General features: G+C 54.0%; 2 protein-coding genes across 2 annotated transcripts in view; one reads left to right on the top strand and one right to left on the bottom strand.

Annotated features, from left to right (window-relative positions):
• MYH14 (myosin, heavy chain 14, non-muscle) overlaps window positions 1-8,736 on the top strand; it is a 92,456-nt gene extending 83,720 nt beyond the window's left edge. The window contains exons 35-41 of the mRNA XM_006868386.1: window positions 416-544; window positions 1,156-1,244; window positions 1,328-1,451; window positions 4,824-5,032; window positions 6,362-6,470; window positions 8,110-8,282; window positions 8,583-8,736. Coding sequence (XP_006868448.1) covers window positions 416-544; window positions 1,156-1,244; window positions 1,328-1,451; window positions 4,824-5,032; window positions 6,362-6,470; window positions 8,110-8,282; window positions 8,583-8,736 — 987 coding nt within the window. The remainder of the gene's footprint in view (window positions 1-415; window positions 545-1,155; window positions 1,245-1,327; window positions 1,452-4,823; window positions 5,033-6,361; window positions 6,471-8,109; window positions 8,283-8,582) is intronic.
• Window positions 8,737-14,740: 6,004 nt separating this feature from the next.
• Window positions 14,741-26,238, bottom strand: part of KCNC3 (potassium voltage-gated channel, Shaw-related subfamily, member 3) — an 11,745-nt gene continuing 247 nt past the window's right edge. The window contains exons 2-6 of the mRNA XM_006868385.1: window positions 25,581-26,238; window positions 20,075-21,182; window positions 18,444-18,635; window positions 18,079-18,206; window positions 14,741-14,858 (exon numbers count right to left, since the gene is read on the bottom strand). Of these exons, the coding sequence (XP_006868447.1) occupies window positions 18,103-18,206; window positions 18,444-18,635; window positions 20,075-21,182; window positions 25,581-26,238 (2,062 nt within the window). The 3' untranslated portion in view covers window positions 14,741-14,858; window positions 18,079-18,102. The remainder of the gene's footprint in view (window positions 14,859-18,078; window positions 18,207-18,443; window positions 18,636-20,074; window positions 21,183-25,580) is intronic.

Raw genomic sequence — 26,238 nt, 5'->3', positions numbered from 1 at the left:
TGACCCTCCATCTTACCCAGCATGACATCCTTCTCTAGCGACTGTTCCCTCCTGACAATATGTCCAAAGTATGAGAGACGGAGCTTAGCCATCTTAGCCTCAAAGGATCACTCTGACTGCACTTCTTCCAACACAGATCTATTGGTTCTTTTGGCAGTCCATGGCACTTTTAGTATTCTCCTCCAACAGGGAGTAGCAAAGTGATTAAGTCTGTGGAGTTAAATTCATTCCCCAGCTGCGGGTCCTTTGACCCATGGCTTCGTTTCGCTGCCTCAGTTTCCCATCTGTAAGTTGAGGGTGATCAAAGTGCTTATACTCCCTGGAGTTGTTCCTGGGACCTGGGGGCTGTTGCAAAGGTGGGGAGCTCCTCCTGTGAGGCTAAACACACTCCCTCACCCCCTGTCCCTCCACCCAGGCCCAGATGAAGGAGCTGTGGCGGGAGATGGAGGAGACACGCTCTGCTCGGGAGGATATTTTCGCCCAGAACCATGAAAGCATGAAGCGTCTGAAAGGGCTGGAGGCTGAGGTGTTGCGGCTACAGGAGGTGAGGCGGGGAGGTGGGGGGACCCACTTCATGCTGCCTCCAATACTATATGAGGGATAGGGTGGTGGGTGGGGGCAACCACACGCAGCCTCCAGTGCCAATCTGGGATCTATGTCCCGGGAGTACTAGGGAGCCATGGAAGTTCTATGAGCAAGGTAGAAACAGGGTCAGTTCTGAGAACATGTGGGGATTGGACTAAAGGGTGTTACAGGAGGTGGGAGGAAGTTTAGATGAGGGTCTCTAGGGGATAGGATGAGGCCTAAGCCAGGGCTGTGGGGACACAGAGCAGGGGACCAGGCTGAGTGACCAGGTGGTGCTGTCCCTAAGAAGGAGAAGCTGTTGGAGGAGTGGCTGAGCTAAGTGGGCTGTGATGAGGGTGAGGGGCCTGGGCGTTGGGCAGTAGGAGGTAGACACAGGTCAGGGGCTCTGAAGAGAGATTTGAAGACATCTGCCTATTGATCCAAGCTCAGCCCCAGATTTGAAGCAGAAACAGCTCATGAGTAATCGGTAGAGAAGGCCAAGAAATGGGGGTGGGGTGGATGAGACGAGATGGTGCCTGAACATCCCCCAACCCACACCACACTGACTGCCTAGTCTCTCTTCTGTTGCAGGAACTCGCTGCCTCCGACCGAGCCCGGCGTCAGGCCCAGCAGGAACGGGATGAGATGGCAGACGAGGTGGCCAGTGGCAACCTTAGCAAGTGAGTGTCCCCTGGTAATGTGGGCCGGGCATTCCCCTCTGGCCATCCTGCCTGCTCACCCCACCCTTTTCCTCTCCTCCTAGGGCAGCCATTCTGGAGGAGAAACGCCAGCTGGAGGGACGCCTGGGGCAGATGGAAGAGGAACTGGATGAAGAGCAAAGCAACTCAGAGTTACTCAATGACCGCTACAACAAGCTGCTCCTACAGGTGTGTATGGGCTGGCCGCCCCCTGCCCACCTGGGACCATAGCCCTCAGTCCTTATTCAATAGACACAAAAGGGATATTTGGGTAGGGTTTTGAAGGTTGAATAGGAGTTTTTAAAAGCAAGGAAAGAGGCATGATGCACACCTTCATTTGTCTTTCTGAAACTTCTCAAGGGCCAGATCCAGAAATGGATTACAAGGTATCTCTACAGACAATTATGTGTGCACCATGGAATTCCCTAGGGGTGGGGGTCACACATGAGACTGTATTGTCACATTTTGTTGTTAGTTGTCATTGGCTTATTCTGCCTCAGGTGTACAGAGTAGAATTGATCAAAGTGTAGTAATGGAAGCACCCTGGGCCCAGGAGAGGAAGAGAGAAAGAGAGGCACCCATGTAGAGGGATGAGAGGATTCTTCCTAGAGGGGTCATAAAAGCCATTTGGAAAATGGGTATTTGGGGTTTTTAAGTATCTGTAGGAGTTCAGCAGAGGGGAGGAAGGAGAAAAAGCATGTTTTCATTTGCATACTTATTTGTGAGACTTCTTGAGGCCCAGATCTCTACTGGGTGATTCTGGGACCTGGAGACGTAGCGTTCTAGTTCGCTGAAATCAAGAACATCCTAATGTGATAAGGGAGACAGACAAGAGAAACTGGACGAAGCACAAAGCCCTTTGGGAGCACAGAAGGGACTGCTATCAAGGAGGGCTTCTCGGTTGAAGTGATGTTTGCTGAGCCTCCCACAGAGGGACCAGTGCTTACCCAGAGAGAAACCTGTGTCTGTCATTTTACTAATGTTGTCAGGGACATCTTTTGAGATTAATACCTCAAGTGCACACCCTGAGACTGCCAGGGTCTTTCCAGAGCAGAGACACCTGGTCTTAGCACTGGAGGAGCCCCTGGACCAGAGGGAGCGGAGGTGTCATAATCCAAGATGAAGCTGCTCCCCTCAGTGTGGAAGACCCCTCTCACCTACAGGGACCACATTCTGACCCCTGGCTAGCTCCCCAATCCACACTCAGCCCTCCCCTCTAGCTCACTCTGCTTTGGGCACACCAGCCTCCTCCTCACTGTTCCCTGAAGCCCGTCCACTTGCTGTTCCGCCTTCTAGAACACACGTCCCGCAGCCCAACCCTAACTTCTTCCCTGTCCCCACCCTGTTAAGGCACCTGCTCTCTCTGCTGTGCTTTGTCTCCCTCCTCTTACCACCACCCCTGCCATCATTTACTGCTACCTGGCATTTTAATTAAGAAATCCTGGTGGCACCATGGGTTAAGCATTGGGTTGCTAGCCTCAAGGTTGGTGGTTCAAGCCCTCCAGCCCTCAGGGAGAACTATACGGCTGTCTGCTGCCGTAAACTCTAAGGAGTAGTTCTGCTCTGTCCCACAGGGTCGTTGGCTGGGGGTCAGAATCCACAGTGGGTTTGGTTTTCAGTTTGGTGGTCTAGTGTATGTTTGGAGTTCCTGAATGGTGAATGTACTGGCTGCGAATTGAAAGGTTGACTGTTCGAGTCCACTCAGAGGCATCTTGAAGGAAAGAGTGGCTTGGCCGTTTCTAAAAAACACACCATATGGAGCACAGGTCTACTCTGACACACCCAGGGTCAGGCATGAGTCAGAACTGATTTCAAAGGCAACTGATTAACTGGCATAGTTTAACCTTCCCCGCTTAAAAAATCACATACAGGTGTGCACTATACAACAATCACATACAACTGCACTATACAGCAAAAATCACATACAGGTGTGCACTGCATGACGTGGGTTTGGGACAACAACGTCCGAGCGCAGATACTTCTCTGGAGCAGGAAGGAGGAGCTTGTTTGGAAGGGCACCAGGAGGCAGGGCCAGCCTTGAGTTTGCTACACTGTGGTGGTCAGTGCTCAGTTCCCATGACTCCTGCAGCCAAACTTGCAGCCCCAATCCCTGGCATATGCACCACCTGGCCAACCTGCAGAACCGATGGCAGCCACTCCACTGCACTCCATCCCTCGGGGCTTCCGATACCCACCAGACTCCCTAAGGCTAATCTGAGAGCACAGTGTGCCCAGAGGCAGCCAGTTGTAGGCACAGCTTTGTAAACTGAGCTTCTGTTGTTAACAGAGAGACGGAGCAGCTTGCACAGGGGTTACTTTGATATGTATGTATCAAATAGAGAGACAGACATACCTAGAGACATATCAGAACGTCCTCTTTCACAGAACGTGCTGTGGACATTAAGCCCCACAGACCTGTATGTCTTTTGAGTCTCTGTGAAGTCCACAGTTCTTCCCCCTCCCCTTCATTTGTGTTCATTATGTCTGTTAAGAGCCCGGGCCACTGGACCTGTCTCGTTTCTCTCCATCTGGATTTCCCCAAGTATGTCTCATGTGTAACCCTGTCCTTTGTACAAATCATTCCATATGTTTTCACTGTCTGCACCGCCGTTAGTTGGCAACTCGTGGTGAGCCCATGGGTGCGGCGTACAATTGCTCCTTAGAGTTTTCAACTCTGTGACTTTTCAGGAACAAAATCAGCCTCTCTTCTGAAGCCCCTCTGGGTTGGTCCAAACCACCAACCACTTGCTATGAGTAGAGTACCTCACCGTCTGCACTACCTCGGGGCTCCATCCCACCATCTGCAGGGATGCTGTTTTGTACTTTATTCTCTCTCTCTTTCTACGCCTCTGTTTTATTTTACAATAAAAAGAAAAAGATAGGCTAATCACTCCTTGAATGTGTTCCTGTGAGGATAAAAGGAAATGAAGTATGAATCAGACTGGGTCTGACTCATTTCCGTGTCCCCAGCACGGGGCCTCGCTCAGAGTACGGCAAGCGGAATAAATAAACAGGAGACTATTGTTAGGAGCGGATTTACACATTCTCAATGTAGTAGCCACTGTGTATGGAGCTAAGGTTTCTCAAAATGATCTGCATACCACTGGTATTGGAGCCACCGGTATAAAAATGCGGATTCATGAGCCCTGCTCCTGACCTGCTGAATCAGAAGCTCTGGTGGGTGGGACCAGAGAGTGTGCGTTTTTGTCACAAGCTCCCCAGATGATCTGGGTGCAAACCAAAGTGTGATAACCCTTGAGTAGACTCATTCACAGTCAGAATTTATAGCCTTTAAACAAGTTTGTGATAGTCTTGTGAATTTATTAAAATAGGCAGGAAAGGGGGAAAAAAAGATCCAGAAGGTTAAACCCCAGGGCTGTCGGTGATGATAAGTCCATCACTGCAAAGATAAGTTGGCAGTTGATGAATGTTTGGTGTCCATCAATTAATTCTCTGTATTTAACAATCATCAACTTATCTAATTCTGGGAGGTGCCGGGATTGAACCTGCTGCCTTCCCCCTGAACTCCACAACGCCTCCTGCCTTTCCTACCTGTGACAGGTAGAGTCGCTGACCACGGAGTTGTCAGCTGAGCGCAGTTTCTCAGCCAAGGCTGAGAGTGGGCGGCAGCAGCTGGAGCGACAGATTCAGGAGCTGCGGGGGCGTCTGGGTGAGGAGGACGCTGGAACCCGAGCCCGTCAGAAGATGCTCATTGCTGCCCTCGAATCGAAGCTGACCCAGGCTGAGGAACAGCTAGAGCAGGAGAGCAGGTAGGTGGGAGAAGAACAACATTCGAAGCCCTAGGTGTAGAAACATCGAAAAGGTATCATGATATTAATGTTAGCTGACTTCCTCTACCATTTAGGCATCTAGGGTTCTGCATGTCTTTCTGCAGAGACCCTGTTGTCTCCATTGCCTCTCACAGATTATGGAGTGAGGAAGAGTTAAAGACGTGGGTTGGGTTGGTTAAGACACTTCATCTTTATACATGGCATAGTACCTTTGAGGAGTCCTGGTGTGGTGCTGTGGGTCAGTACACAGGACTGCAAAGTCGATTAGAACCACAAGCTCAGTGGTTCAAGCTCACCAGCTGCTCCTCAGAAACCCTATACAGGATTACTATGGGTCGGAACCAACTCGATGGCACTTAACAACAACAACAGTACCTTTGAGCTGCAAGTAATCATATCACCACTACAAATCTGATTGAAACAAATGTATGTTGGCTATAGCTGTATAAGAAAAACCATCCTAAAATTTAGTGGCTTTATTATTAATCAGCCACGCTTTATTATTGCTCATGAGTCTCTGGGCTTGTGGGTAGGTTCTGCTGACCTGAGCTTGGTGAGGCTCATGATGGGTCTTTGTGATCACCTAGATAGAGTTGCTGATCTGAGCTAGACTCTCATCCGTCCAAGGCCTTGCCAGGGACATCCAGGTCACGGCGCCATGTGACTGCTCATCCTTTAGCTGGCTAGCCCAGATTGTTCCCATGGCAGATTATGTAGCGTTCCTCTGTGAGTGAGGACAATGGAAGAGGCTTCACGAGATCTCACTTCAGAAGTGATGTCTTGTCACTGCTGCTGCCACCTACTTACTTAGTGAAACAAATCATGTGACCAGGTCAGATTCAAGGGATTGGAGACATAGATTCCACCTCATGGTGTGAGCAGTTGTAAAATCCCCCATGTATCACAAAACAGCATTTTCTTTTTCTCCCATGACAAGGTGTCCACAATTGGACAACTGAAAGATGTCAGGGCTCTGAGTCACTGTCTTTGCCATTCCCTTGGGTGCAGAATGGTTGCACTTTGTCCAAGCATTACACCCACACATAGCCATCTCCAAAACCTGGCGCAACGTGGGTCTGATCCTCAGAAAGCATCTGTGTCCATCAACATGAAGACAAGGATGTAGACACCCTGGAGAAGAAAGCCTGGGTACCAGTTCTGGCCTGAGTGGATTGTGGGAACTAGTCAGAGATGGGGAGGAGAGCTGAGGCCAGTTCATGTGCAGAGCAGCCACTGGACAATGCCGGGGTTGGGGGTCAGAACCCCAAGGGACCACCTCTCCTGATCTTGCGTTTCACCCCTCTTCAGGGAGCGTATCTTGTCAGGCAAGCTGGTGCGCAGAGCTGAGAAGCGGCTCAAAGAGGTGGTGCTCCAGGTGGAGGAAGAGCGGAGAGTGGCTGACCAGCTCCGGGACCAGGTAAGCAGCTGACATTATCAGGAGAGAAGCCATGGGAAAGTAGGATCGCTGACCAAGAAATAGCCTGGACATTCTCTGGAGATAGTAAACTCCTGCCCGTCGTAAGAGGCAGCAAATAGATGCCGGACTGTAACTAAGTGTAAATATTATCTTATGGTTTGGAGCATCAGCAGTAGGTGAGAAATGACTTTCCATTTCTGAAATTTAGAAAGGCAAAAGCCCTAGTTTGGAGTTGAGGCAGCCAGCATGAGGGTAGATGTTAAACCGCCCCACCCAGAGGCTAGACCTAGGCCTAAAATAACAGCAATATGAATATACAATGAATGCTGTGTACCAACTACTGCACTAAAGAATACTGTATAATTCATGTAACACTTTTACAACCCTGTAGGATAGGTACTTTTATTTTCCTTCTTATTCTGGTGAGGAAACTGAGGCACAGAGAGGTGAAATAACATTGCTCAAAATTATTTTACTAGTAAGGAGTGGAACCAGGGTTCAGTTCCAGCACTCTGGCCTCAAGAGTCTGTGTTGTTAATTATTTATTGAGCAGTTACTCTGTCCCAAGCATTGTGCTAGCTGCTTGTTAAAAATACGGCCGTAAATTATTAGAGTCCTTTTTCTCATCAGGATCATTTTATAAGTAAGAGGATGAAATTTTTAAAAGGAGATGTAATTTTCTCAAAGTGAGTAGGTGACAGAGCCTGGCTATCTGATTCCAGACAGAGGACCTGTGCCCTTAAAAGCTCAGCTATACCGTAAATGCCATGCATCCTATTGTTAGCGAGTACTCAGTGTATTCCAGGAGTGTTCTAGGATAAGACATACAGCTGTGAATGAGAAACAGGATGTCACTGCTTGAACGGAGCTCACGTTTTCAGCAAAAGAAAAGACACAGTGAACCCGTTTGTTTGTTTTAAAATGGGTAGGTTATGATAAAGGCTGTGAAGATCATTTTAAAAGTGTGTGAAGGGAGAAGCAGATGCAGAGGATTGAGGGATCATCTTTATACTGGGGGTGGGTGACCCAGGCCTAGGAAGACCCCTCTAACACCTGAAAGGTGAGAAAAATCCAGGCAGAGGGAAGAGCAAGTGCAGTGGCCTTAGGATACGGAAATAAACTTTGGTGAGTTTGGAGCAAAAAGCACACCTGAGCGACCAAAGAGAGTGAGGTGGAGTATTGAATGATAAGAAGTGAGGTCAGAAGTCTTATCATGCTTATCTGTCCTCCTGGAGAGAGATGGCCCAGTCTCAGGGAAGTTGTTCAGGTTGGTGCATTTATGAGGTGAAGATAATGGCCAAAAGTGAGACCTTGTTTTTCAGAGCCATAAAAGGGCTGTGAGTGGAGGAGAGGCAGGAGCAGCTCTGGGTGTAGAGAAACCCTCAGGCACCGGTTGAATTGAAACTCAAGACAGGAGAACAGATCCCTCCTTCTCCTGTGTCTCACACAGTGTGGTGGAGTCAGGAACAGCCAAAAACATGGGTCGGGTTGATTAAGTTGCATCATCCTGTATACAGCACATCACTCTAAAAACTAAGGTCTGAGTGGAGAGTAAAGAATGGGACAGAGTCAGGGTTCAGGAGGGACAGGGCAGGAAGATGGCCTGGATTCACTGGACCTCTCCCCTCCTCCTCTCAAGCTGGAGAAGGGGAACCTCCGGCTGAAACAGCTGAAGCGGCAGCTGGAGGAGGCTGAAGAGGAGGCCTCACGGGCTCAGGCAGGCCGCCGGAGGCTGCAGCGGGAGCTAGAAGACGTTACTGAGTCGGCTGAGTCTATGAACCGAGAAGTGACCACACTGAGGAACCGACTCCGGTATGGCTGCCCCACATAAACCCTGATAAGTGGGCAGCGCCCTCTCTCCATAAACCCAGGGATGCAAGAGGCTGCGGGCTCACAGGAGTGACATGGGGCAGCGGACAAGTGGGGTGTATTGCAGGAGAGCCAGAAATGAGGAGCTGTGTTTACCTCCATTCCATTTCTCTGTCCGTCTCCTCTTTCCCTGTGTGCCCCTGTCTCCATCCTGTCTCTCTGCCCTCCACTCTCTGTCCACATCTATCTCAGGCTGCCCCTTCATCCTAGTTCATCTCAGTTTCCTGGTCTTTCCTCCCACAGACGTGGCCCTCTCACGTTTACCACCCGCACCGTGCGACAGGTCTTCCGCCTGGAGGAGGGCGTGGCATCGGATGAAGAGGCTGAGGAGGTGGAGCCAGGGTCTGGGGCCCCGCCCCCAGAGCCGGATGGTCCAATGCAGGCGCCGCCCCATTGACCCCTGCCTTGTTAACTGGACAGGCCAGGGCCCCTCTTTTTCTCCTGGCTCTGTGGGCACATCTGGCCCTAAACCCAGCCCTCTGGCTTCTTGCACTTTGGAGCTGCTGTCACTCTCTGGCAGTGCAGCACATACTGCCCCCCACCCTGAGCCCTCTGAGACCCCCATCAACCGACCCCCAAGCCCAAAGGAGTGGGGCTGGCTGGTGAGGCAAGGACTGGGACTTTGTGCTTCCTGGGACACATCCATTGTTTCTGATATTAGGGAGGGCACCATGAGCTTCCCTGTCCCTCCCCCAGCACTGCACACTCCAGGTTCCCCAGCCCCCATAGCCTTCTGCATGTGTCTCCCTGGTGGTGCAGTGGTGGTCACGCACCTGGCCTGGCCACAGGTTGGAACCCACTCGTCACAAGACAAAAGACCTGACAGTGATCTGTTCCCATAGAGCTCACAGCCTAACAGTCTCTACGGGGCAGTTCTACTGTGCCCTTCAGGGTAGCTGTGAGTCAGAATCAGTTCAAAGGCAAATGGTCATATCTGGTGGTACAGGAGTTAAGCGCTGTAAATGGAAAGACTGGTGGCTTGAACCTACCCAGCACTCCAGGGAGAAAGGCCTGGCGCTCTCCTTCTGTAAACAGTACAGTCTAGGAATCCCGTGGGGCTGTTACATGTGGTCATTTTCACTGTGAGTCATTTTCAGCCCACCAGCAACCTCCCATTGTCCTCACCCCACTTCCTCGAGTTCCAGATCCCTGCTCCTCTCTGTTGCTCTTTCTTTGTTTGATCTCAGTTTCTAGGAGTCTCTCCCTCCCACTGCCTCCTGATGGCTCTCTCTTCTCTACTTACCCACTCTTCTTAACTCCTACTCCGTTTCCGTTGTTCCTATCCCTGAACTTCTTGGTGCAGCAGCTGATCCCCAGGCTCCATCATCCTGACACTAGCAAAGAGACAGGAGGAGGGGTCCCTCTTCCCTGCCCACCCTCTCTTCCTGTGTGATCAAGGGCAGGGTCACTGGGGCAGTCTCCCATGCCGTCCCATCCTCAGGCTCTGACAGAGAAATAAACGCCACCCCCAACTGGTCCCTTCAGCCTGCCTGTGATTGTTTTCAAAGCCTCTGGTTGTGGGGATGGTGGACTCGGTGCGTGGGAATTGGCTGCTAGTGCTTACCCACCCAGCTCCTCCAGTGTATGAGACCACCTGTGCACCAGGTGCTTGCTGTGAAATAACCATCCGTGTTTGCATAAAGCACACCTACATAACACACATTAGGAAACATACTTGAGGGAGGAGTGCAGATTGGGGGAAAAGAAAAAAATCCACAAACGTATGACATGCATGGTTTGCTTGAACGTATGGTATAAGAGCCCAGTTTCCCAGGAACTCCCTCCAATTTATAGACTAGGAAACAGGCTGGAGCAGCAAGGCTGGGCAGTGCTGCACCTTTGCAACGAAACAGCATAATCGTGCCTGTCTGTTGAGAATACCTGTGCTCAACTCATGGGGGTGGGCATGTTCCAGCCCTCCCTACAACCCCATGAGGTTGAGGGCATTGCTTTCCACTGCCGTGTCATTTCAGAATAGTCAAAATGGGTCCAGAGAAGTTGAGTGACCTGCCTAAGAACACAACAGCTCCTGAAAATGGGAACAGGGTTTGAACCCAGGGATGTTTCAGCTAGACAGACTTGATCACCTGAGAGAGGAGACTAAGGTAGAGAGAGATGATATAATGTGCCCAGAATTGTTTAGCTGGTAACCTTGGAGAGCTGTGGTTGGGTTCTCAGCTGCTGACAGGCTGGTGTGGGTTAATGCGCTGGACTGCAAGGTTAGCAGTTCAAGCTCACCATCCGCTCCTTGGAAACGCTATATAGAGTCGCTATGGGTCGGAACCAACTCGATAGCACTGATGGACTGGAGGTTCAAACCATCCAGTGGCCTTGATTAAGGAAAGATCTAGAGATCTACTTCCACAAAGATTTCAAAAGTTAGAAACCCTATGGGACAGTTGTACTCTGTCCCATGGGGTTTCTGAATTGGAGCCTGTGTGATGAGATAGAATTAGGGTTAAAACTCGAGCCCTCAGTCCCTGAACAAGCCCCGGGGCCCCAGGTCTGCTCCTCAAATGAAGAATTTGTAATCTCAGAGTTATCAGTATCTGTACCGTCAGAGTAACTGAGGCAACTATCCGGGCGATGTCTGAATGACCAATGTCCACATGTAAGACCTGCCCCCTCGGTCCACTCCCAAACTCCCAGTCCCAATCCGAAACCCTTCCCTGAAGACACAGTCACCTTTAAATGAAAAGGAAACTTTTTATTTTGGTGAGGAGTGAGAGGGCGGGTGGGGCAGGGGCATGACACTTTTTCTTTGGGGAGGGGTGATGACATGCGGTAGCTTCTGCATTGGGCGATTCATGCACCCAAGGTGGGCGTGGGGAAGGCTTGGGGGAGGGCACATCATGACCCCTCCCTCCTGCCCTGGGGTGGGCTGAGAAGACCCGCCGTTAGCACCAGAGTTGGACGATTTGCAGACCTCCCTTCCCCACACTGACTCCGGACCCCCGCCCCCATCCCTGAGAGCGCCCCCTTGCCACTCCCCCCCACAACGACAGGCCAGGCCCGCCCCGCCCACTTTCGAGTGAGAGAAACTTATTGCTGTTTGTGTTGGGAAGTGGGAGCCGCTGAGCTCTGGAAGACCCCCTCCCCAATTCATTCTTCCCCAATCGCCCCGCTCCCAGCCCCGTATCCGTGCGTTCCCGGAGCGCAGGAGGGGCGCGACATGCGTGTGGGGGCGCGTCATGCAGCGCATGCGTGTAGTTGCGGGCACCCTGGCGGCCGGGGGTAAAAGGGGAGCGGGACTTTGAGGTTGTCCCTTTAACTTTCTCTCCCTCCCCGAATCCCACACTGTTGACTTGGGGGCGGAGATTCACTTTTTGGACGTTTATAATGACGGTGGTTATTTTTAAAAAGCTGAACTAAAAAGCTGGGTAAATGGCAGGTTGGCGAGCAGCGGGGAGACTTTGGGAAGAGGTCAGTACCCTTTGGAAAAGACCCTCACTCCCCTCTCCCCGCCCCGTTCGGCTTTCGTGAGGGTCTGGGGAAGCTGGGGGCTTTTGAATAAATTGAACCCTTTGGCAATAGAATCAGTCCCACCCACCCATACCCTGATGCCCCTAGCCCTTTGCCCCGCCCCCTCCCCGCTCCCACCCGAACCCGCCCCCCCTCACCCCTTATTCACCAGGGCTTAGGGTCCGGGGGAAGGATGGGGGCGCTCAAAATGCCCCTTGCATAGGAATCGTTGTATCAAGAATCGTGGCCAGTGACACCCACAGCCCTCTAGGATAGGGGTTCCTGAGGCCAGGGAGCAGGGGGAAAGAGGTTGCTAATTCTGTGGCCCCCAGCTCCAAAAGGGGGGCCTCGCTAAGGATTCTGGGACCGATGTGGTCTCTGGGCTTGGGGGAGGTAGCGCATCCGTGAGCCAGGAAGGGAGACGAGACGTGAGAAATGGTTTTCCACCCGCGCGAGAGCGGCAGAGGGGAAAAGGGAAAAGGGAAAAGGTGGGCTGGGGTTATCAGCCAGGTGCGGGTCATCTGATATGTTCTTACATTCCGGTACAGCCTCAAAGACCACTTGCGGACTGCTTTAAATGAAAAACATTTCTAACAAAAATGGGAACCGAGCCCAGCAGCAATTTCCTGGACTTCCAGGCTTACGTGCAAAATACACTTAAAAAAATAAATGTTCGCCTAAAACCTTGACAGGGATACAAATACGACCCCTAGGAAGCACTGGTGTCCGTGAATAAATTACCACTTGGGCGTCACTCAAGGAAATTGGACCGGGGGAGGGGCGGGACATGAGAAAGAGGGCGTGCCCTCGAGACTCTGGTTCCCTGGAATTGCTCAGGTTGCGTCTATTTTGGGAATTTTAGCATAGGAATCTGATGTTAGGGGTTAAGGGGTATCGGTGAAGGGATTTGGGGGTGTCCATTAGTGTGAAGAGTTGAGGGTTAGGATTTGGAGCATCCCAAATGAGCTTAAGAGCTAGATCAAGTCTGGGTTGTTGGAGAGACAGTGATGGGAGGGATCTTGTGTGCAGAGACTAAGTCCTGGGAGGGTGTGGGATGCAGGTCTCATGTCCTAGGAATCTGGGGGTTGGGAGATCTTGTGTGCTACGGCCAAATCCCCCCAGAAATTCTGGGGTGCAAGGTCTGAGTCCATGCAGCAAAAGGCGAGCAGACCCCTGGGGGGAGGGGGGAAGAGGAAGGTGACATTCACCCGAGAGACCCTCCAAGAGGCTGAGGGAGAGGCTGTCTATAGCCCACCCTGAGCCTTCCGCTCCTCGCACCTCAGCTCAGCTCCTTGGACTTGGAGGGACTGTCTTCCCGCCCCCATAGTTCCAGGTTTTTGTTGGTTGGTTTCAATCCACACCTGCTGGCTTGTTCTAACCTGGGGTGGAGGGTGGAAAGCCTTAGCCCCCTTCCCAGAGTGCCCCTACCCTCCAGTGCGTGGCATGCAGCCCCTGGCGGCTTATTGCTGTGGTGGAGGGAAGGGTCCCCGCTGAGGGAGGGAGGCATGCAGTGTGTTTCCGTGGGAGATGCCCCAAGATGTATCTGGCATCATTTGGACATATTTACACGAGTTGATGGGAGGGAGGGAGGGTGTCCTATGGCTCATGGAGACCTGAGAAGGTTTTATTTGGGGGGGTGGGGGAATAGTTGGGGGGACGGGCTCTGGCCCCTCCCCCTCCATCCTGGGGGTCCAGGTGGGAGGTGAGGGGCCCGGGGGCGTCTGCTGGCATCTTCGTCTCGTTTGCATATTATTAATGACTTTTGATTTTTTTTTTAAAAAAAAAACCCTTTTCCCCCACCCCCCACCCCCAGCTCCTTTGACCTTCTTCCTGGTCACCCCCGAGTCCCCCCACAGGGGGGAGGGGAGCGCTAGAGGATGGAGGGCAGGGTTGGGGGGGCGCGGCGGGTGGCCCGGGGAGAGCCAGGGGGCGTGGCAAGGGGCGCAAGGCGCAGGGACACCCCACTCAGGCCCGCGATGCTGCTCAGGCTGCGGGATTTCTCGTAACCTGGGGGGAGGAGGGGCGGGACAGAAACAAAGGGAGAACGTGTGGAGCAAGGGGGGTGAGGGGAGGATAGGACAGACAAGGAGAGACCCCCAAGAAAAGAGGGACAAGACAGGAGGTAGAGTGACAAGAAACAGAAAAGGCAAGAGACAGGGCAAGAGAAATTCAGAGAAGGTGAGAGAGAAAAAGGAGGGGGGAGACAGGAAAAGAGGATATGACAGAGAGACCCCAAGACAAAGCAGAGACAGAAAGATGAGAAACATACAGAGAAATGGAGGGCAGGGCAAGACACAACCAAAGAGAGACGGAAAGAAGCAGAGACAGCCGGACCAAGGAGATGGAGAAAGAGAGAGAGGTGGACAAATTCCAGAGTCAGCCAGCATCAACAAAAAAGGTTAAGACATTGGGGAGGGGTAAGAGACTTCGGGTTAGGAGGCAGGGTGGCACCACCGAGCCCCCCCTCCCCCCTCCAGCAGCCCATTCCCCCCCCCTCCCGATTGGCCCTCTCTGAGGCAGAAAGGTGGAGGGTAGCAGGGCGGAAATGGGGGGCGCATGGGCAGGAAGCTCTGGGTGCTAGGGTGGATCTTGGGGTGGGATGCATGTAGGGGGAGCAGCCAGTGGAGTGCTTGGGGGATTGGGGTGCAGTTGGGAGAGCTGAGGTGCAGGGAAGAGAGGGAAGGTGGGCGGTGGGGTCTGTGGGGGATCTTAAATGGGATTATTATGAACACTGAGGGGAAGGAGACAAGGGTTATCCAGAAAGTCCTAAGGGGTTATCTTCAAGGGTTCATGAAGGCTTTGAGAACTCTGATGGGTACTCTGATGTTGGTGCAGATAGATCATGTGAGCTCTAGGTGAATGTGTCTCTAGGGACATTCTAGAGGAGTCTAGGTAGTGAGTGTTAAGGGTGCCTTGGCCCCAGGAAAGGTCCTGGGAGAATAAGAAACCCAGGATCTTGGGGGGAGACCCCCTCCCAGCCAATCCCAATTGCTAACCTGGGGGAAGGGGGGAAGGGGGAAACCGAGGGTCTCGCGAGGTCTCAGGCGGTGACAAGAGCTGGGGACAGAAATACACAGAGTCACGGCGGAAGGGAAGGGGGTTAGGGTTCTCCCCAAAACATCCTCACGATTTGGGGGGGTGGAGAAAATGCCAGGACCACTTCCTCCTCACTGGTGTTTTACAGGAGAGGGGAGCAGTGAAATGGGGGGGGGGGCGGGGCAGGGCGGCCAGAAACATCAAATATGAAAGGAGCTTCCGAGGTGGCTGGGAGGGGAGGGAGGAAGTGGGATGAATGTCAGGTGGGGGAAGGAGGGAGTTAGAGGAAGATTGAGAAGAGGATCAGAAAGGGGGCAGAATGTGTCAGGAGGGAGAGACCACGGTGGGAGAAGGGGTATAGGGGAGAGATGGGCCAGAAGAAAGGGAGATGTGAGATGGAGAGGGGGCAAGGAAAAGGAACCAGGATATTGAATGGACAAATGACTCAGTCAGCCCCATCAGCTCCAGCCAGTATTTGAGTTCAATGAATGGATTTTGGCATCTTAGGCAAACGAAGCAGGGACATTCCCCCTCTCATCCAATTCCCCACCTCCACCCCCTCATCCCCCAAATCCTTCCTTACCCAGGTTCCCAAGCTCCTTCCCACCCCCACTCGACCCCCATCCCACAGAGGGTCCACCCAGACCTGGGGTTGGGAAACAAGGATGATCCGGGATTGGATCCAAGCATGGAGAGGAGAGTAGGGATGGGGAGGGGCAATGGACATGAAGATGGAGGAGGGGTGGGTACAACAGGGAGTGCTAGGCACCAAGCAGTCCCTTTGGGAGCCTATGTTCTCTAGTCAATCTGTCTGCTGGGTGGCCCTCCCTGAATTTCTAGGCAGCAAGGAGATTCAGGTGAGGTCAGCCTTGGAAGCTCCCCAAATCCCACTAGGATGACCCTTTAGGGTGCATGTCTCTCTTTAAGGATGATTCCTCAAATGTTTGTTAAAGAATGGTGGGAGTTTTCCATCACATTTTTAAAAAAGTCTGGCCCCCTTGTCATGGCCCGAAAGCCCCTTATCAGCTTTCCCTCAGTCCTCTCTCATTGTCCATTTGGCTCCATATCCTCACTGTTTCTTGAACCAAGCCCATCCCACCTCAGGACCTTTGCACATGCTGTCTTCTTCTGCCTGGCTGGCCCTCTTCAGGTTTCACCTTCTCAAAGAGGCCTTCACTGACCCCCTTACCTGAAGTGGCCAATTATCTTGTTTTGTGTTGGGTTTTGTAACTTGTTGATTTTCTACTTCCTCCAAGCAAGGGTTGAAAAACTTTTTCAGTAACTATTTGCTATTTGGTTGTTGTGGCAACTAATCCACTCTACCCTTGTATGGGAGTGACTGCGTTTGAGAAAGCATTATTTACAACATTGGCCATAGCTGGCTGATCTATTTTATAAGATAAACTCTATGAAGGGAGGCAGTTCGCTGCCAAAGCTCCAGTGGAATTGTGGCCTGATTCTTAGCGGATGGATGGATGGCAGATGGATACGGCTGGCTGCTAGCTGGGTGGATGATGGACAGATAGATGACGGATTAAGTGGATAGATGAAAGGAGCTAGGAGGTCACCTAGATTTGAAGCTTACAGAAGATATGTTAACTGCTAGCACCTGCTAAGTGTTTGCCGGATGACACTAAATGTCTCTTCACTCTTTTCTCTCCCCTCCACACAGTCATCAGCAGCCCCAACCCCCAATTCTCCTGTACCCCCTTCTCTGGCCCATCCCCGCCTTTCTGTACTCAAAAACCTAGTCCTGGTCTCTGGCCTTGTCTTCCCATAAAGCAGGGAAAAACCATTTTACGGCCAAAATTTATAACACCATTCGCCATTCGTGGGCCATACAAAATTATCAGCTTCATAATTAGCCTGCTATATTTGGTCAGGAGTCCTGGTGTGGCGCTGTGGGTTAATGCACCAGACTGCAAAGCTGTTTGAACTGCAAGGTCGCTGGTTCAAGTTCACCAGTCACTCCTTGCAAACCCTATACAGGGTCGCTATGGGTTGGAATCAACTCAGCAGCACTTAACAACAAAAATATAACTGGTCAAATTCGCATGTTCCCTACCCCTGCCATAAAGCCTCACCCCAGTCTCCAGCCTAGCCTAAGAGAGGTCTGTGTTTCCATGCCTGGTGCTGAACTGCTCCTCTCCCACTGCCTGACCCAGCTCTCCTCCCTCATTCCCTCTGCTCATTACTATCTTTCCTGCCTAATAGGATCCCTTTCTCTTCTTCTGCATCCTTCAGTACCAACTCCTCCATCCTTTCCTGATGCTCCCTCATTCCCACCCAGATGCATGGGCTACCTTGATTGCAGCATCTGCCACCTCTGTCTGGAGTCCCTGGTTTACAGACACCTGGCCACAAACCAAAAGGTTGGCAGTTCAAGTTCACTCAGGGGTACCTCGGAAGAAAGGCCTGGTCATCTACTTCCAAAAATTCAGCAACTGGAAACCCTGTGGAGCACAGTTCTACTCTGGCACTAATGGGATCACCATGACGCTATGGCAACTGGTTTAGGGAGTGTCTAAGACTGTGTCCAGGAGCCCTGGTGGCACAGTGGTTAAACACTTGGCTGTTAACTGGAAGGTTGGCGGTTCAAACCCATCGTTCGCTTCTTGACAGAAAGTCTTGGAAACCCTTTGGAGCAGTCCAACCTTGTCCTATAGGCTCACAAGTAGTCCCAATCAACTGAATGACAACAGGTTGCTGCCTGCCTCACAACCAACCTGGGAGCTCTTGGGGACACGGAGGCAAGTGTGGATTTTGTTCTTTGTTGAAACCCTATGTCTCCCTACCCTACACACCTGGGACACAGGGCGCTGTCAAAGCTAGCTGTACTAGCTAAAGATGGGCTGATAGCTGAGTCTCCCTCACCCCATCATGCATCCACAAGAGTGTCCTGGGTGTGCACCCCATTTTCCTTTTTGGATTAGAACACCAAGGGCAGAGCCAGGGAAAGATGTGAATGGGGGTGAGGTTGGGGTCAGTCGTGAGGGAGAGGCATGGGGGGGGTCAGGCACAAGGTATGGGAGGGTTGGGGTTAGTTCACGGGGGTTAGTGAGGGGTATCACAAGTCCTGGGGAAGGCAGGGGTGGGGGCAGTGTTGGGGGGTTAGCTGGGGGGAGCTGTTCACAGTGAGTGGGAGGGTATCTCGGTCAGTGTGGTCTGCCAGTTCTCAAATGGGTTAGTCAGGAGGGAAGGAGGAGTCCGAGGGAGGGGGATCAGAGGGGGGACTACTTACCCCGGGGGGAAGGGGGTTCGTCCACTAGGGGGATATCCAGGCCGCGGCGTTGGCGTTCAGGTCGGGCAAGAAGCTGGGGGGCCCTGGCTTACGCCAGTCTGGGGGGGGCAGTGGGGGAGCACCGGTGGCTGGGGGTGGGGGAAGAGGCCAGAGGGTCCAGGGTGGGTCAGGGGAGATGGAGATGGAATAAAGACAGGTGAAGGGTCAGTGGTGAGGATACTTGGGGGGCTGGGCACTGGGAGGGAGGCAGTTTGGGACCAGGTGATAGGCAAGTCCAGCACCTCCTCCCCCATCACCCTCACCTTCCTCCCCTAGGTCGGGGAGAGAGGGAGGGTGTCTCAGGGGCCCGGTGGAGAGCACCTCACCTTTTCGGATGGAGCCATCAGGGGACGGGGCGTAGTCGGTGAGGAGGAAACAGGCTCGGTCTCGGCTATAGCGGCCCCGACTTCCCGGGGTGATGGGACTCTTGTCCTCCGGGGACATGGCGGGCTGGTCAATGGCTGGACAGTCCTCATGAGCAAGTGCAGCTGCTGCTGGATCCCCATTGGGGCGGGGATCTGCTTCCCCAGTGTGAGGTCAGATGGAGACACAAAGGAGTGAGGTGTGAGGGTTCTGGGGTGGTGGTCAGCAGGGAGAGGCAGACACTGGGTGGTGGGAGGGGCTGAGTTGGGAGGAGAGTATTAAGAGGGTGTAGCTGGGGGGTTTGAGGCAGCCATCACTGAGAGGAAGGTGTTGAGTATTGGGAAGGGGGATGGGGTGGGGTACTGGAGTATGGGAGACAGCTGGTTGGGGGCAGGTGTTGAGTGTTGAGAAGGGTCACTGGGGTAGGGTATTGCCATATTGGATAGAGTTGGGTTGAGAGGCAGGTGTAGGAAGCAGTGGTTGGGGCAGGTGCTGGGAGCTGGGGTGCCAGGAAGGAGGCCGTGGTAGGGTGTTAGGTGGAGGTGAACTGAACATGTGAGGTTCTGGGGAGGGTAGACCTAGGGGAGGGCGAGGGCTGCGGAGGGGTGTTGGAGGGGCTGAGAAGCAGATGCTCAGGCAGGGGTACTGGGCACTGAAGAGGGCACAGTGGGGAAGGTTGAAAAGGTGGCAAATGAGGGAGGGGGAAGTGGGGGTCCCCCAGGCTCTGACTCTGCTATTTTTAATTGGTGTGAAACTGGGTCAGCAGCTGAGGGAGCAAGATGGGGGCCGGTGGCCCAGCTCCTTCTCTTGACCTACTTAAGGCAGGGGGTGGGGCCCACCAGCCTCTCCCTCCTCCTCCTGGACACCCAAATTCTGGCCTCTAGGAGGCCCAGACTCCCTTAGGGGGAGGGGTGCGTGTACACACACACATTCCTTTTCTTCCCCCATCAGCCTCCTTCCGACCACACCAACTCCCACTCCCTCCTCAGTCTCTTAGCTGGATGACCAGTAGAGCCCACTGTGCTGGTCCCATGACCATCACTCACGTAACCCTGGGCCTCACCCTTGGAGCCCATCCGCCCAGACCTCTGACTCTTGGGTTTGAAGCCAGTCACCCTCTCGGGATCTCACCACCCCTCACTTCAGTCCAACCCTTTCATCTGTGACAATCTTTCTGTCTCTGGCTTCCGGGTCCTCAGGCTGTGAACTTTAAACTCCGGACCCAAGTTCTCTTCTCCAACTGTGGCTGTCTTCAGTCTCGGGTCTTAAGTTCCTGTGGGAATCCCTCTCTGTCTGTTTCTCTGAGGTTTTCTCATGGTTTGGCTAACTTTTCTGCCTATCACTGCCTCTGCCTCTCCCCCAAACTGTCTTTCACCCAAATTTTGTGCTTCCCTGGGACTGTCTTTCAGTGAGATCTCTTTATTCCCCACTCTTCCTCAATCTGTCTCCTCTGTGTTGCTGACCACCCTCACCTTGCTGAAGCTCAGCAACTGTCTTATGCTGGGCCCCCAAGACCCCTCCAGCTCTGCCTTCTTCTGTCTCCTTCCTGTGCCCCCCACCTCCAACCCTCACCCGCCCCCCCGTCCAAGCTCACCTGCCCGGTTGATCTCAATCACTTCTTCCTGAGCCAAAGGGCAAGGCTCCCCAGGGGCCGGCAGAGGAGGCAGGCCCATGATCCCGAGCCCACCCGCTCCCCCCCTGAGCAGCCCGGGGTGTGTATGGGGACCCGGCGGGTAGGCCCCGGCCACAGTCACCCCCATGGAAGGTGGGGTGATAGGTGGCGGGGGGCTGATGCCACCGCTGCCGTGATGAGGGTGGGGTGGGGGCGGTGGGGGCGGGTCGGGCTGGCAGTAGTTGGGTGACCCGGGCTGAGGGGGTCGGGGGATGTGTTTGTTCTTCTTCTTGGGCAGCTTCTGCTTAGCCATGGCCAGCGAGTAGTACATGCCAAAGTTGTTGACAATGACAGGCACAGGCATGGCAATGGTAAGCACCCCTGCCAGGGCACACAGCGCCCCGACCAGCATCCCCGACCACGTCTTGGGGTACATGTCTCCGTAGCCCAGTGTCGTCATGGTGACCACGGCCCACCAGAAGCCGATGGGGATGTTCTTGAAGTAGGTGTGATTGGAACCCAGGATGTCGTCGGGGTCTGCGCCAATGCGCTCGGCGTAGTAGATCATGGTGGCGAAGATGAGCACACCCAAGGCCAGGAAGATGATGAGGAGCAAGAACTCATTGGTGCTAGCACGGAGTGTGTGACCCAGCACGCGCAGCCCCACAAAGTGGCGCGTCAGCTTGAAGATGCGCAGGATTCGCACGAAGCGGACCACCCGCAGGAAGCCCAGTACGTCCTTAGCCGCCTTGGAGCTGAGACCTGACAGGCCCACCTCCAGGTAGAAGGGCAGGATGGCCACGCAGTCAATGATGTTGAGACTGCTCTTGAGGAACTCCACCTTGTCCGGGCAGAAAGTGATGCGCATGAGGAACTCGAAGGTGAACCAGATCACGCACACGCCCTCCACGTAGGTCAGGAAGGGCTCCGTCTCCACTTCCACATTGGTGATGTTCTCCGGCGGTGCACCAGGGATCGGGGAAGCCTGGGTCACCGTCTTGTTGCTGATGTGGATGAAACCCTCATGGGTCTCCAGGCAGAAGGTGGTGATGGAGATGAGGATGAAGAACAGCGAGGCAAAGGCCACATACTGTCGGGCAGGAAGGGCAGAGAAATGGCGAGAGGTGACCGGTCTAGACTTCCGGTCTGCCATCGGCTACCAGGGGCCCTTCTCCCAGCTTCCAACTCAGACCTCTAGGTGTCCCAACCCTACTAGCTCCATCTCTTCCTGCATCCTGTTCTCCACCCCCAAAGCTGACAAAGGGGGAGGGAAAGGAAAGAAAGCAGCTCTCCCTCGCCCTTCCCCCAACTCGGGAGAGGAGCTGGCCCCAGCAGAGGCAGCAGATGGTCATATTCTTCCCTGGAGACAGCAATTCCTGGCCCCTTGCTCCAGCTCCCTTCTGTTCCCTGTGTTGTATCTCGGGGATCCTGGGCAAGGCCCAAGCATTCTGCTGTGGGATCTAGGAAGGAGGGAGATAAAAATCACAACAGCGCTCCCCCCACCGCAAACCCTGTGTCTCAAAAATTCGGGGTCTCAGTTTGGAGCTGGGGGAAGGGATGAATGAGGGAATGAGGGGAGGCAGAATCATAAAGTCATCAAGAGTCATTCAGATAACCTGAGTTTGAAAATGGCTTACTCTGCGCCTCACTTGGTCAATGGCCAATAACAGAAAGGTTGGCAGTCTGAACTCACCAGCAGCTCTGCAAGAGATAAATCTGGCCATCTGCTTACCTGAAGATTGTTGTGTGAAGTGCCGTGGAGTCGGTTCCGACTCTTAACGACTCTGTGTAGGGTTTCCGAGGAGCAGCTGCTGGGTTTGAACCGCCAACCTTGTGGTTAGCAATCCAGTGCTTATCCTACAGTGCCACACCAGGACTCTTCCATCAAGATTATGGCTCAAGAAACCCAATGGGGCTGTTCTACTCTGTCACACGGGGATTCGCTATGAGTCTGAATTGTGCGAAGGCACACGGCAACAGTAATTTTGGCAAGGAATAAACTTCTGACCTGAATTTTCCATGAGATTACCCTGAGGATGATGTTACATGAGTGTGTACAGGGGGCCTGTACAAGTAGTTGGAAGAAGAAAGAGGGTTTGGGGTGTTACTAGGGCATGGGGGCAGGAGTTTGTGGGAGGGTCCCCAAGGTGTACGTCTCAGAGAGGGAGCTGGGGTTTAAGGCATTGGGGAGGAGACGGTGCCAAGTTTCAGAACCCAGGAAAGGAAAAAGGCAGATGAGGACTTCACCCAGAAAAGGTTGGCACAGAGTGGAACCACAGAGGATAGGAGAGGTGGTCAGAGCCCCAAAGAGGGCAAAGGGGGAATGGTTAAGACTGCAAGTTGTGAAGGGGACAATAGAATGGGGAAGGGGCCTGGGTTTATGGCTCTGGAGAAAAAGACAGGGTCAGGGAGAGCAGGGAGGGGGCATTAGAGGTGCAGTGAATGGGGAGGGAGAGATGCTTTGGCTATTTCAGGATTGGGCAGCAGACCAGAGTACTGCCAAACAATGGTGTGGGAAAAGGAGAGAGGACAGGGTCAAGTCTGGGGAACGGGTCCAGATCCTAGAGAAGAAATGGGGGTTTTAGCAGATATGTAAAGGAGAGAGGGGAAGAGTGGGCGTCAGAGGGCAAAAAGGGGGCTTTCATCAGATAGGTTGAGGAGAGAAAGCCTAGGGAGGGGGTTTGTATTTAGTCCTTAAGTCAGGGGTTCAGAGCAGAGCGGACCCTGGAAATCTGAGTGGGCCTGGGTCAGCACTGTCCCTTCCCACATTCCCTTTCTCCACAGGGGCGAGGGGGCGGGGTCTGGGTGAGAGGAATGGCTGGACTTTAACCAGAGATGCAGAGCAGACAGGGGTCAACTGTCAAGTCGCACCGGGGATCCTGGATCTTGGGGGTTGACCCGGGGTCTGCGCGGGCCCTCAGCCCCTCTTCCCGGTTTCTCCGCAGTGGCTTTAAGAGGCCAGAGGCCGCCGCAGAGCGCATGCCTGGTACTCCCCCGCCCCCTCTGAGCCGGACGCGCGGCGCAGGCTGCGGCACTGCAGTGGGGGCGGGCCGGCTGGCCCAGGGGGCGGGGCACAAAGCGACCAGCACCACGGACAGTTCCCCAGCCGCAGTGCGCAGCCGCAGCGGCTGGAGACCGGCTTAACCCCTTCCTGGCCGAAGCTGAGCAGACAGTGCGCAGCCGCAGTGTTGCCGCTTCGCGACTGGCGGCCACAGGCCGAACTCAATTAACTCCCTCCCTCCCAGAGCAAGGAAGGGAGGGTAGGCACCCTCCGCAGTGCGCAGCTGCAGAGGCTGGACAGCGTCAGACTGATTTAACTCCTTCCCCCCTCTCCCCCAGGTGACTCAAAAGCAGAAGGGTTGAAGGGGTTGGAGTCCCTATAGGAAAGAAAGCCGAGATTACCGGGCAGCCAGGGTCGGACCCTCCACTTTGCATTGGTCTCAGCTTCCAACCCTCATAAGCAACCTCCCTTGGAGACTAAAAAGCGCTTGGCATTCACCCGTGGATACTCAAATCACATTTGTGAAGTAAATAGAGTGACACCCCCTCCCTGTGGCTGTCCCGGATCCCTACCCTGACCATCACAGACTCCACTTCCATTCTCCTCCCCGCCCTCAGCATCATTCATTGGGGTCACAGGAATGAAAAGCTCTCCTAACCATGGGGTAGGGGGCTCCCTCAATGGCTTTAGGAGCCATCTAGGGCCACCTCCCTTCTGCACCTCAGCTTTCTCACCTCCCCCCACCCAACCCTAAATCTCGCCAACTCAGCGCTTCCCGGGGACCAAACTTTATGCGGTGCCTCTGGGGGGCCCCCCTCCCCCTCGATCCCTCCCCCGGCGCGAATGCGGCACTGCGGTTCCACGTCCTTCCCGGCCCAGGACACGGCACGATGGGGGGAGGGAACTGGGGCCCTCTCCTCTGTGTGTCTGGGACCCCAGGAATCTGGGAAGGACTTTCAAAGTCTCTCCCTTCCCCCATTTAAAACTGTCTCTCTCCAATAGGTGTTGCCTCTGAGGTCTGAGGGACAAGGAGAAAGTCACAGGGGAGGGGAGGAGGCTGGGGGTGGCCGTCAGAGGAGGAGTAATTTAGCCTGGGAAGTTATAGCCGTTCAGAAGAAACTTCTTCGGATAATAGGGGCAATCTAGAGATTCAAGGATGCTAAGAAGGCTCATTGATTCATTTTTTTGTGCGGGAGGCCGAGGGGCTTAGTCCAGGGCTTTTGAACCGGAGGAGCTTGAGGAAAGGGGCAGGGGAGGGCAGGACTGAGCGGAGGGCTAGAAAGAACTGGCAGTTATTTTGAGGGGGAAGTTTTTGTGCTTATGATGTGAAGGGGGTTCTAAGGATTGAGGTCACAGAAAGTTCTGGGGCAGAAGGAAAGAGAAACGGAAATCACGTGATTGATTAGGAATGACACTGAGGGGCTCTGGAGAGGACCCCAGAGGCAGGAAGTGGGTGGTGCAGTTTACAAATGGAAGTTGAGAACCCTGGAGAGTCTGTGGATGAGGAAGAATGGATTCTGGAGAGCATATGGGGGTGGGGGGTGGGGAAGCATATTATAGGAGTTCAGGGATCTTCTAGAGGAGTGTGAAGGACTTGAGATAAGTCTGGAGCTTTACTGGAAAAGTCTTTGGGATGGGATGGGATGGGATGGGATGGGATGGGATGGGATGGGATGGGATGGGATGGGATGGGATGGTAGGAAGAGGCTTGAACACAGAGGGAAGGTGCCCTAGGACTTAGTGTTATGGTGAGAGGGAGAGGGGAAGTAACCCAGCAGGAGTAGGCATTTGGCATTTGGGGGTTCAGAATGGGCCAGGAAACTGGGTTGGAGTGGGGTTGTCATCTTAGAGTTTGAGGACAGAAGAGACAGATGGGGGGTGGGGTCAAAAATCACTAGAAGACTCAAACCTTGAGAAAGGAGTCTTCTGGGAGGGGATGGAGAGAGGTAAAAGGGAAATCAAGGAATTGTTTGGAGAATCTGAGAGACTGGGTTAGGGCAAGTGGGTGGAGGGTTCTACAGGGCCCCAGATACTTGAGAACTGGCGAGGGAAGAGGGATATCTTCCGAGGGATTAAGGATGGTTGAGTGATTGTGGGTTGGGTATGGCTCTTCTGTGGGTCTTGGGCGGGGTGGTCCAGGAGGGGTTTTGAGGCACTTATTAGACTCAGGGTTGGAAATGGTCTTTTAAGGGGCATAGGTGGTGGTTGGAGTTGATGGTAGCCGAAGCCAGGGAGATTCAGGCTGGAGAAGAGTTTTCCAAGGATCTGGGGTGACCGGAGGAGATTACGAAGGTTGGGGGCAGGTTTTTTGAGAATCTGGGGGTTGCCGGGAACTGGGGAGTATTCCTAAGTGTCAGGAAGGCTCAGGGTTGGGGGGAGGATGGCCAGGAAAGCGGGGTTAGGCAAAGTGCAGGAGATTCTAAGGGTGGGAATGGGGATCGCCCGAGGAGAGGAGAGGTAGGGGGAAGGCTCCAAGAGCGCGCTCACCCTGGCGGCCCGCGACGAGTAGGGGTCCTCGAAGAGCGCCCATACGCGGGGCTGCCAGCGCCGCCACCACGTGCCGCCCGCGCCGCCCGCGCCCCCTGGCGGTCCCCCGGCGCCGCCCGCGTCCTGGAAGCACAGGCGCTTGAGCTCGCCGCCCGCGCCGTCCAGGCCACCGCCGCCCACGCCCGCCTCGTCGTCCAAGCCACCGTCGTGCGCGCCAGCGGCGTTAACAGCGTTGGCTGCGCCTGCAGAATCGGGTGCCTCGAAGGAGTCGAGCGCTTCCTCCGCGTCGCGGTGCTGGCGGTAGGTCATCCAGCAGCAGGCCTCCACGTCGGTCTCGTCGATGCCCCAGAAGCCTAGCTCCTCCTCAAAGAGCGGCCCACACACGTCGGCCGGGCAGTGCAGCTTGCCCGTGCGGTAATAATTGAGCACGTATGCGAAGACACCCGGGTGGCGGTCGAAGAAGAACTCGTCGGAGCCCGGATCGTAGTCGAAGCGCGCCGCCGCCTCGGGCTCCGTCAGGCCGGCCAGCCGCGTCCCCGGCAGGGTGCGCAGCGTCGAGCGGTACGTCTCATGGCGCACGCCGCCCACGTTGATCACGATCTTGCCGCTGTCGCCACCGCCGCCGCCGTGCCGCCCCATGGCCGCCACCGGCAGCCCG

This window comes from Chrysochloris asiatica, unplaced genomic scaffold, assembly GCF_000296735.1.
Source record: "Chrysochloris asiatica unplaced genomic scaffold, ChrAsi1.0 scaffold00116, whole genome shotgun sequence".
NCBI classification, from domain to species: Eukaryota; Metazoa; Chordata; class Mammalia; order Afrosoricida; family Chrysochloridae; genus Chrysochloris; species Chrysochloris asiatica.
Note: the sequence above shows the minus strand (reverse complement) of the source record. Positions and strands in the feature narration are given on the sequence as shown.